The 12,065-nt window shown below is 39.0% G+C and overlaps 1 protein-coding gene across 3 annotated transcripts in view; it reads left to right on the top strand.

Annotated features, from left to right (window-relative positions):
- Positions 1 to 11,868, top strand: part of AP1G1 (adaptor related protein complex 1 subunit gamma 1) — a gene marked incomplete at its 5' end in the record, with an annotated part of 96,687 nt that extends 84,819 nt beyond the window's left edge. For all 3 annotated transcript variants that reach the window (XM_080644571.1, XM_080644572.1, XM_080644570.1), the window contains 4 exons: positions 2,617 to 2,724; positions 2,826 to 2,986; positions 6,109 to 6,207; positions 7,693 to 11,868. In XM_080644571.1, coding sequence (XP_080500697.1) covers positions 2,617 to 2,724; positions 2,826 to 2,986; positions 6,109 to 6,207; positions 7,693 to 7,794 — 470 coding nt within the window. In that variant the 3' untranslated portion in view covers positions 7,795 to 11,868. The remainder of the gene's footprint in view (positions 1 to 2,616; positions 2,725 to 2,825; positions 2,987 to 6,108; positions 6,208 to 7,692) is intronic.
- Between the last annotated feature and the right edge of the window lie 197 nt (positions 11,869 to 12,065).

Here is a 12,065-nt window from a genome sequence, read left to right as displayed (position 1 = left end):
AGCTGTGTCTACACTGGGAGAAGTTCGGTGCTGGAGATAGCCTTATAGGATTAGACTTGCCAAATTGCAATAGCCTCTGTGCTCAGCTTGGATGGGCTGGAGTCTGAGGGCGGAGCAGACAGCCTTGGCTTCCAGTCAGCCTTGCCCTTGCGCGTGCGCACCTCCAGACCTCTGCCTTCCCCGGCTCCCGAGTCTCTGCCCGAGAGTCCAGATTCCCCCCACAAGAGCGTGGGTCCCCAGGGGCTCGCCTGGAACTGGGGTTCAGTGCAGTCAGAACTGGGGTTCAGTGCAGTCAGAACTGGGGTTCAGTGCAGTCAGGAGCTTCTGACTCCCTTCTACTAGGGAAAGCCTGTGGCAACCTCCGCAGTCTTTGTGCACACTGGCGCGCGCCTCCAGATGCCTGCCCGCTGGGGCTCCCCCGGGTCTCCCCTGGGTCTCCGAGTCTCCGGGTGCCTTTCTCTCTACCTGACAGTCCAGACTCCCCCTGTATGAGCTTGGGTCCATGGGGTTTCGCCCGGGACTGGGGTTCAGTGCATTCAGAACTGGGGTTCAGTGAGGTCGGGGGCTTCCTTCCCCCTTCCGCCAGAGAAAGTCAGCCAGGCTCTCAGCAGCCCTTCCTCTCTGCGCGCACAAAGACCCTTTGCCGTACCTCCAATTCTCTGTGAGCTTTTCTCTTTCCTTCTAGTTGTAGAATTTTCACTCAGCCAGCTTTCCTGTGGTTCTGGATGGTGTCCGTTCTGTCTTTTAGTTGTAGTTTTGAAATTGTTGTGTGAGGCAGCAGTTTAGGTGCTTACCTATGCCGCCATCTTGGTTTCTCCTAGTTAGGTATTTTTTAAAAGGATATTTCACTCTTCCTTTATTTTTTGATTTTGTTATTGGTATATTTTCAGTTAATTTTTAAAGTAATTTGAAATCTGTTTAAATATAAAATGCATTCTCTTTATTTGCAGAATTTTCTTATACCTCTTCTTAGAATTCTGATGTGTCTCAGTTCATGGCCATATTCTGTCATTTACCCTCAGTTGTATGATCCTCCTTGTTCTTATGGGAAGGATCAAATAAAAATGGTAATCTGGTAATCCCACCCCCCTCCTTCATACCACCCTTTACAGGGTGTGTGTGTGTTAAATTTTTATTATGCAATATTTAACATCTATAAACTTCAATAAATGCCTTGATCTACTTAGCTTGTAAAATAAAATATTGTTATGAAAGTTGACATTCCCTTTGTACCTCCCCCTCAATTCCTTCCCTCTTGGTCCCAGAGGTCACTATCCTGAAGCAGTGTTTAGCTTTGGTGTTTACCATTTCTGTATATTTCGTTATAATAGTGTGTAATATTGTTTTGCCAGTTTTTACCTTTATAGAAATGATATCCAACTGAATGTTCTTTTGCACCTTGCTTTTTTGCTGAACATTGTATTTGTGAGAATAATCTATGAATAATTCATGTTAAATGTACAACTGACCTTTGAACAACGTGGGTTTGAACTGCATTGGCCCACTTATAAGTGGATTCTTTACAATTAACCCATGCAGTTGATCCTCACAGTTCAAACTCGAGTTGTCCAAAGGTCAACTCCTTCGTTGGGAATTCTCATGTGTGGAGATCTGCACGGAATGGTAGTGTTCCTAACCTCCACATTATTCAAGGGTTAACTGCACTTCTAGTGCAGTAACAGTTTTACTATTGTGTATGTGTATGTTTACTTTTATCAGTGTACCACAATTTACTTGCCCATTATCTTGATAATGGACATTTGGTTGTATCCAGTATTTCACTGTTAGAAACTATCTTGCTATGCACACTTTTATACAAGTTTCCCTGTGTACATAAGTAAGAATTTGTGAAAAAGGCACTGGTTCTCAATGGGGAGATTTTGCCCACCAGGGCTTAGTGGATATTTTCAGTTGTCACACTGGAGGATGTTACTGTCATTTAATGAGTAGAAGCCAGGGTTGCTGATAAACACACTGCAATGCACAAGGCAGCCTCCCACAACAAAGAATCATCTAGCTTAAAATGTTATGAATTTTGAGGTTGAGGAACTTTAGGTATATACTCATGTTCAGCTCTATTGTTGCTAAATTGTCTCTAGTTTGGTTGTGCCAGTGTATATCCCTATGACAGGTTAGAAGTCCCCATTGCTACACGTTCTTACTAGTATTTGGTATTATCACATTGAAATTTTCACCACTGTACTGGATGTGAAGTAGTATCTCAATGTGGCTTTAAATTCCATTTCCTAATTACTGAGCATCTTTTTTCATAAGATGTCCTTTTCAAAAGATGTTCCTATCTCTTACCACTTTTAAATTGGGTTATATTTTTCTTATTGACTTGTAGGAAGATATTTGTAGTTCTGGATACTCATCCATTTGTTGTCTTGTAGCAGCATTTTCTCCTGCCTTTGGTCTATTTTTTTTTATAGTATTTTCTAATGAACAGACATTACTCATTTTAAAGTGTTTGAATTTTAAGTTCTTTCCATTTATGGTTTATGCATTATGCATCTTATTTAAGGAACCTGTCTCTTAACCTGAGGTCATAATATTTTTCTCCTATGTTTTCTTGATGAGTTTTGTATTGACGTAACGTTGGACTGTTTCCTCTAGGTGCTCCAACTGCTGCTCCTGCCCCTGCCTCAGCCCCACAGATATCCCAGCCCCCTTTCTTGTTGGATGGGCTTTCATCACAACCTCTCTTCAATGATATCACTACAGGTACAATTACTGATGTTATTAAAGTTATTGAAGAAAGCAAATAATAATTTTATAAGTATTAGGCTGACTACAATTAGGCTAAGCTTCCTGTACTTTCCCAGGCATCCCCTCCATCACAGCATACAGTAAGAATGGCTTGAAGATAGAATTCACCTTTGAACGGTCAAACACCAACCCCAGTGTCACGGTGATAACGATACAGGCCTCTAACAGCACAGAGCTGGACATGACAGACTTTGTTTTCCAGGCTGCGGTACCAAAGGTACTACAATGTCTTCTTTGCCGTTTTCTTTTGAATAAAGATTGGCTTAATTTTTTAAAACCTCACTTGGGCCCTAACCGGTTTGGCTCAGTAGATAGAGTGTCGGCCTGTGGACTGAAGGGTCCTGGGTTCGATTCTGGTCAAGGGCATGTACCTTGGTTTCGGGCTCTATCTCCAGTAGGGGGCGTGCATGAGGCAGCTGATTGATGTTTCTCTCTCATCGATATTTCTAACTCTCTATCCCTCTCCCTTCCTCTCTGTAAAAATCAATAAAATGTATTTTAAATAAATAAATAAATAAAACCTCACTTGGTAAAGAGATATATTTTAATGTTTACAGATTAAACTACATTGGCAGATTTAGCCCAAACTAACAATAATGTAACTTACATTTCATTTAAGCATGGCATTTTAATACTTTTTACTTGGTCATAAATATTCTTAAGTTAGTATTATATAGGATAAAGAAAAGACATTCTAATAGAAGTGAGATCAGAGTTCTGTAAAGTGGTCTATTAATGTTTGGTAATACAGTGGTAAAGGCCTAAAAAACACAAATTATAACACAGAATTAAAGTTAATTAAGATGAGAGATTTTATCTATTTGTTATTCTCTTGTAGAGAATTAAAAGTTCTCATATCGATATAGAAGAGAGAAAAACATTCCTCCTTCATTAATGTTTAGTTTACTATTGATATCGTGACTGCTTGTTTTGTAAGTTGAAGTTTTGTTTAAACCAAATCTAGGTTTAAGGAGTGTTCATGTTCATGTTTGAATAGTAAAGTTTTTTTCCCCCTAAAAAATTCTTTTTTTAATGATAGTTAACATTTGACATTATATTAGTTTCAGGTGTACTGCATAGTGGTTAGACATACAATTTACAAAGTGATTTCCCACGTAAGTTTGGCATCATACATATTTATTGCAATATTATTGACTATTCCCTCTGCTGTACTTTATATCCCCATGACTATTTTGTAACTGCCAATGTGTACTTAGAAAAGTTTGAATGAAGAAGAGTTTAGAATGAGGACTGGGCAGAAATTTTCTGTAGTAGACGAAGATAGTATTTTAGACTCTATGGTCCCTGTTGCATCTACTCAATTCTGCTGTTGTAGTGCAAAAACAGCCACAGACAGTAAGTGAAGGAGTGTAGCTCTGTTCCAATAACACATTTACAGAAACAGGTGTCAATTCATTCTTGGCTATGGGCCATAGTTTGCCAACTGCTGGTTTAGACTAAGTTAATCTAATTTTTGCAGTGACATACGAAGGAAATATGACATTCAGACCACACATTTTTGGAAATTTAAGTCCTTTTATTTGTGGTTACGGCTGATTTTGCAATCTTCTTTATTTGCTTCTTTTAGGAGCCAGAATATTGTCGATATTTTAGAAGCAGTAAAGTGGTTTCAATACTAGTTGTAAGTTTCTTAACCTCTGTGCCTCAGTTTCTTCATTTGCAAAGAAAGGTGGTGTTAAGGATTATCTATTTCAGGAGGAATAAATGAGTTTCATGTCCCAGATACTGTTTTAAGTACTTTCCATGTGTTCAGTGCTCAGTAAGTGTTAGCTACTGCAACTTTAGGGTTTTATATTTGTCACTTTAGCCTGCTGTTCTAGCAACACATCATCTCTGCTCGTAAAACATTGTCTTATTCTTGGTGCTATACTGTACTATGTCTGTTTGCATAACAATTATATATCTTGGATTTCAAACTGTCATACATAGTACCTAGATTCTATGACTAATTTTTACTTTTTATTATCTCTGAAATTGAGGTACATTTTAAAATTGATACCTTGGCATAGTTTAATTGGCAGCATGTTTTTTTTTCCTCAGTGGTATATAAAATAATGGTGTGAATTATAATTGATGGTATCTTATATTTAATTAAATAAATATAAAGTGAATAATATTTTAGCTTACATAATTTATCTTGACAATAGAATTATGAATACGACCCAAAATAGTAAACCTGTGTATTGAGATTAAATCTCTACTCTTAAAATTTTTGGCTTCAGAGAAGACTGGGTAGACTTCCTACTCTCCCTCCTCCCCTTTTTCTCTTTCCTCATCCGTTGTCTCTCTTTTTCATTTTTCTCTCTTTCTCTCCTTCTCTTTCCCTTTCTCTACTCCCTCCTTAATATTTTAGAAGACTGAACTTTCAGGAAAGATATTTTAAAATTCTATGGTTTACTTGTATTGCTTATAGCACTTCCACCTTTGTTACCTGTAAACAAACAAAACCCACCAACATGCAACAGATGGCTTTGGTTTCCCAGGTCTTTTGCTCTATGGACTAGTTCTGCATGTGATTTTTCTGTTAGGACCTTGTGTGCCCAATGGAGCGATCCATTAACAAATTGGCTCTGCCAGCTTTTCCTTCACCTCTGTTGCATTGGAGTAGGCCTTGACAGAGTCCAATTTTGCTTTAGAAAGCAAAAGTTCAAGTTTCCGCATCCCAGCCTGTAGTTAGTGACTGGTATGCTGGTTTGTTATTTTTTCATTTATTTTTAGCTTATTTTTTAGCCACAGACACCTGTTTTTAACCGGCATAGTTGATCAGTTATTGTTAAGTGAGGTTGCCAGAACAAGAATTGGTCACCTTTTGAAAACTAGTAGGATAAGGTTCTTTCTGCCAGAAAGGGGAGGAAGAAGGGCTCATTGCTAGTTTTCATGATCAAAGACTTCCTGGAATTTTATAAATACCAGGAAATGGTAGTCCACCCACATACTATGAATTGTGGATTTCTGGAAAACAAATAGAAAGTAGTAATAAGTAAATCTGTTACTTAAATCATCATCTGGGTATCTGACTTTTTAAAAAATATATATTTTTATTGATTTCAGAGAGGAAAGGAGAGGGAGAGAGAGATAGAAACATTAGTGATGAAAGAGAATCATTGATCGGCTGCCTCCTGCACACCTCTATGGGGATCGAGCCCAAAACCTGGGCATGTGCCCTTGACCGGAATTGAACCCAGGACCCTTCAGTCAACAGGCCATTGCTCTATCCACTGAGCCAAACCAGCTAGCACTGACTTTTTTATTTGTTGCTTCCTCTGACATCATATTAAGTGTATTATTCTTTCTGAAGATGCCCTTTGTTCTCCCCAGACATTCCAGCTGCAGCTTCTGTCTCCTAGCAGCAGCGTTGTCCCAGCATTTAATACGGGGACCATCACACAAGTCATTAAAGTTCTGAACCCACAGAAGGTGAGTAGCACATTTGAAGACAATATCTGAAAAAGGTGCAAGCATATTTTTTGAAATAAAATTCTGCTTTGTTTCTCTGTAGTTTTTTGACTCACAGTCATAAGAAATCTGTGAAAATGTCTGGTCTAACCTTGTTCTTTCGAAGATAATAAACAGAGGCCAGACACATTAGATGATTTAGTGGCATCTTATAAAATGCAGCTTTAAAAAAATTCTCTTTTTAGAGGCTTAAAGGTCTAGTTTTTGCAGGAGTGTGGAAGCTTAGACATTCTAAACTTTACACAAGTTGCATTCTGGGGTAAAAGCATTTGTTGAACCAAAAATCCATATTTCATGTAATTGTTAAGGATGCATAGCAAAAGTGGAGACATTTTAATTAAGCAGCCAAATGGAAAAATAGCTTTCGAAACTAAAATTAAGCAATGCTTTTATTATATCTTTTCAAAGAAGTAAATTGCCTCCACTTAATACTAATTAATTGACTAGTTTTCAGTTTTTAGAAATGATTCAGGGAATTTCTTCCTTTGAAAGATTTCTGGTAATGCCTCATAAATACCAGTATGATTTCATCCTGTTGTAACACTTGTCTTTTCTCGGCTATTCACTGTATTTTGAGTATTTATCTATAGCATAATTAGAAATTCCTTTGACAATCTGATACATAGAATAAAAATTTTCTTAATGCACTAATATTTGAAATCTGCCACATAAAGTGAAAAGTACTTATAATTGAGTTTTCTTAAAACTACTGCTGTTACCTATAAGTTAACTCTTTTTGTTTTTTTTCCCCCTTCTGTATGCCTTGGGAATGAAACAAGTTTATGTTCACATTTACTATACGTTTTACAGTATGTCTGAATGTAGAGCATAAAATGAGTATATGTTTACATCATTTTTCTAGAAACTTATATATAAGAGTTGAATCTTTTTGAAAAGCACTCAGCAAATGTTACCGTGAAAATGCTCTCGCGTGGTTCTGTCCTGTTACTACAGTTCTAGGATCAAAGCCAGCGATGTGTTCTGGAGATGCCTGATTGCATTAGGTTGCTTCTGTGGCTGATAACTAGAGTACTAGGTGGTTTTTGCTGCTGCTGTTTGCCTGTATGTCATTTTAAATTTTTTTAAATATATTTTTATTGATTTTGGAGAGAGAGGAAGGAAGAGGGGGAGAGAGAGAGAAGCAGACAGACAGACATCAGTGATGAGAAATATCCATTGGCTGCCTCCTGCATGTCCCCTACTGGGGATGGAGCCTGCAACCCAGGCATGTGCCCTGACTGGGAATTCAACCTGTGACCCTCCTGGTGCATGGGATGATGTTCAACCAACGGAACCTCACCAGCTGGGTGCCTGTGTGTCATTTTTAAGAGACAACTTTGCTTTAAAATAATTTTGTTTTCTCTAAGATTAAAAGTGTATTTGTGGACTGGAAAGATTCTAGAGATTTAATTTCATTGTATAATTTGTGATTTTCTTTTCTCACAGCAACAGCTGCGAATGCGGATCAAGCTCACATATAATCACAAGGGCTCAGCAATGCAAGATCTAGCAGAAGTGAACAACTTTCCCCCTCAGTCCTGGCAATGAGGGTCCGTCACCATTCTTATTCTTACCCCACTCAATCAAAGGAACTCTGGGAAGGAGGTTGTGATTGCTGGCAAGTCCCCCCCAACTGTACCATGGGCACGAGGAGCTGAAGAGAACTGTTGAGGAGGATTTTCCTAAAGTAATTGCTGACCTTGAAGCATTGTTAAAGACTAATCTCCTCTCCTCCACCGTTGAGGCCGGCTGCTTCTGGAGGCTAGTTTGCACTCTTCCTCCTCTTCCCTTTTTCTGCACTTCTCTACCCCTCCCACATTAACAGCCAGAATCAACATTCCCTGGGCCCCTGAGGAAAAAGCAGCTGGTCTGGAGGAGAGGACTGGAATCCATGGCAAGAAAACACTCACACTGTCTACAGCAGAGTTGCCCCTTCTTTATACTGTGTTTCTCTGTGGACTGGGCGAAGTGGGGTATTTATTCCTCACTAGCTGGGTCACCATCATCAGGCGCTTTTTACATCTGGCATTCAGAATGGAAATGTAACCATGGACATTAGGGAGACCTGCCTTTTCTACTGGTTCCCCCAATGTTTGAAAGGCAATAGGCTCCTGGTAGCCTTTTCTGTGCTTTGCTGTATTCACACAGACACACACATGTATGTATGCTTGTTACCAAGAACTGGTCAGACTTTGAAAGGTTATTTGTAAACACTGGACAGATGCAGTTAAAAAGAGCTTTTGTTGAGATTTGGCATGAAGGATATGGTGCTCTATTTGTAATAGAAACTTCCAAGGCTCTTCCAGCTCCCCTTCCTTTCCCTTCTTGAGCTGTAGTGATGAATACTCTCCATGATTTTCAAAATTGACTCCCCTTAAAGTGCAAGGTGGACAACTTCTAAAAGATATTATATATAAGTAGTTATTAATACCCCTATTCCCACCACAAATTTTAAAGTTTCTCTTAAGCCTATAACTTGCCTGATGAACTATGGTAAATGGGTGGAAAGAGGAGTTTACCACTTCTAAAGATTAGACTCTAACAAAAGCACCTTTGCCCATAGGAAGAGTTGAGTATCAGACTCATCCTAGAGCATATTGGAGTCATCCTCCATTACTCAAACGTCCCTTTTTATTTCCTGAGCCTGGCTTGGACCTTGGCATTCCGTTGAATTCCTTCTTCTAACTGGAACGTTTGTGTTGTATCTGTAACACTGGCACTGAAATAAAGACCACACGGTTAAAGAAATCTTTCCTATATTGTACTTCATGGTGTTGGAATGAAGCCTTGTAGCTTCCTTGTCCCCTATGTCAGAGGAATGGACACCATAAGGCAGGGATATCCTTTCCTGAGTCTGAGAAGTTGGTCTCTTGAGAGAGGCCAGTCTCATGAACATCTGCATCAAAGACTTGAGATCTGGAGCTTTTTAAAAACTGGTAAGAGTGCCGAATGCTTTTTAGAAAGGACCCTTGCGATTTCAAACCTTAACACTCAGTTGCTGGAATAAGGTAGGGTGAGTCTCCTGTGGCGCATGTTGAATGTACTGTGTACGTTCAGGTGCACAGGTGCCATGTCTGATATACTAAAGAAGAAAGGAAGAGTCAGGCCCACCTTGCTCTTAAAATGTTGGTAATCATTACTGTATTGAGTACAGGATAATGACTACCTTGGCTTCGGTCTTAAACCTCGGTACAAATATCCATTTCCCCCTCCATTTCACCAAGCCTTTACTTTAAATCTTCAGTGTCTTGTCAAATCTAGCTCTGTATCAGATGCTAGACTATTCCTTACATTTGACAAACTGGAGTTGAACTAAAGGTTCCAAAGGGGAAACTTCCAGGTTTTACTAATATATAAGAGCAAGATTTGCTAAAATTTAACTCCACTGGGTAAACGGTTGACTGAGTCAAGAACAGGACATTATCTTGTGTGTAGTTTTCAGTGAAGTAAGTGTGGACTAGTATGTATTTTACACAACTGCTCTGCCTGTGCAATGAAAAATCGCCTTTAAAGATTTCTTTGCAGACTGATTTCATTGGATGGACACTTAATGCTGTGAAACATGATAGGATTAACACAACGTTGGTGGATTTCTTGACTAGAATTTGTCTAACATTCCTCTTTGTGGTAGAGGCTTTATTTTCTCTCTCATGTTTATAGTTAACCAGCTCAAGCTTCTTTAGTTGAACTGAGTTGAATTTGAGAAATCTGCTGAAGACCAAGCTCTAAGGCAGTGCTAGCTAAGGAGCTGGAAAGGGTCTGCTCTCGTAACAGCATCTCCTTGGGTGATCATCGTTTTAAGGTAGAGCATTGTATGATCATCCATAGCTTTGTCTAGGAGGAATAAAAATCATGGCCTTAACACAAAGGGTGCTGTGTAGAATATGAAGTGATTTCAGAGAGTGAACCCGACCGAGCACGGGACTGAAGGACTGGAGGTCAGATTACTGCCTAGGATACTGATGGTTGTGAAGACTGTTTCAAATGATCGGATCTTTGAAAGCTTCAGCGTGCCTTAGTTTCTAGGATCGGAACTAGTTCTCCCTCACTTGGCCTTGCTGCTAAAAGGAGAAATCTCTTAATTGCTATGAATAACTTAAACATTTCAGTAATTTCTTTCCCTAGTATAACCATTCAAGGGGGAGCAAATTTGGATAGATTTACAACTTTAGAGCCATTGTGAGGAAAGAGTGATTTCCGTGGCTGTTTTAATAACTTCAGGGTGATAGCGTGAGCCTACACACACTTACTTGGACAATTTCACATGCACTTTTACCTCATTTTTTCCTCTTCTAGAGTAGTTTGTGTCCTAGCCCCTCCCAACCCTCCCCTGCCTCCCCAGTAATACTAAGGGAGAATTCATCTAAGTTATCTTAAAAAACAGTAGGGAGGGTGCTCTACCCGAGAAACTTCTCCCATAATGCTCCGGTGCTGTTATCTTGAGGTGACTTGGACAGTCATGGAATGTTTTATGCTGTGTATGGTGATCATCTGTTCATTTTAAGGTATTTCTCATTTAAAGAAACATTCCTCAGTGTAACACTTGGGAGGGGAATTCTTTCCTCTTGCTAGGTTAAAGATGTCCGTACCTCTTGTTTGTCCCCTTCATATAAAAAATAGACTTTGAAAACTGTCCAGCACTAACGGTTTGAGTATTTCTATCTATATAATATGCTTTCTATTTTTATGTTCTTCTAGAAGAAGTTGGCAGTTAGGGGATACTGTTTTTGAGATTCAACATCATTATCTTCTGCATCGGAAAATTTCGGGGCCATGAGAACTAAAGGAAAGAGATGGAATGTGTATATATTTTTTTCTAGTGAATGTATTTTATCCACATTGTCCTAAACTGAGAGCTGGAGAGTAAAAAGTGGATATTCAAAAACTGGTTGGTGGAGAGGTGGTACATGTTCTCATGCGTTTGGGAGTGGGAAGGATCACTGAAGAGAAGACTGCTCAGAATGTGTTGAAGATTAAAACACTCTGACCAGCTTTGGCTCAGGAGGGTGGGGCTGCTTGTAGAACTGGAAGCGAATAACTTTTTCAAGCAATAGCATTGAGTGGGTCCCACCTACGGGGTTCTAGGACCGGGAACATTTAAACAGAAGAAAATGCTGAAGCAGCTTGTACAGTTGCTTCATGAACTTCCACGAGGCCGAGTCTGGCTTCGGGATGGAGCATTGGAGTTTATTTGTTTTTGTGTTTGGAACCTGCTGTTGCGCTTTGTGTGTTTTGTTTTTGTTTTCTACTTGGGGGCCGCATGGGAAAGAGCTTCTGAACTCTTTCCTCTGTGAACTCCCACTGTGTCCCTGTAAAGTCCCTTTTCTTTCAAAATATTGTAAGTTACATTTTCATTAAGCCCCATCACATCTTCTTTACTGTAAAAATATTAAAGGCTGTTTCCAAGTGGGACAGCTAATGAAGTTCTAATTATTGCAGACATATTTTTGAGATGTAAAAAAAAATTTAAAATTAAATGATAAGCCTTAGAGGCGAGTGAGGAATAAAATGGATGTAAACATTTACATGGGATGCATTAGAATTCTGCTGTGTGTATTGTCTTTTGGTTGAAACAAATTATGAACAGTGACTAATAATAAAAAAGTCAATACTCAATGATTTAAAATTTGCTTTCTCGATTCTTACAAGTAGATTAGAGAACCCTTGGATGAATTCCTGTTCCAGAACTTTGAGCTAAACTTGTTGACCAATTGATGTTCCTTTTATCCATAAATCTCACCAAGAGAGGAATTTGAACAACTTAAAAAAAACAAAACATACTTCTAGTTGTAGGCAGTGAAAAGTGTAATTGGAAATTT

Source organism: Plecotus auritus (genome assembly GCF_963455305.1).
Source record: "Plecotus auritus genome assembly, chromosome: 10".
Lineage (NCBI taxonomy): Eukaryota > Metazoa > Chordata > Mammalia > Chiroptera > Vespertilionidae > Plecotus > Plecotus auritus.
This window is presented reverse-complemented; position numbering and strand designations above follow the sequence as displayed.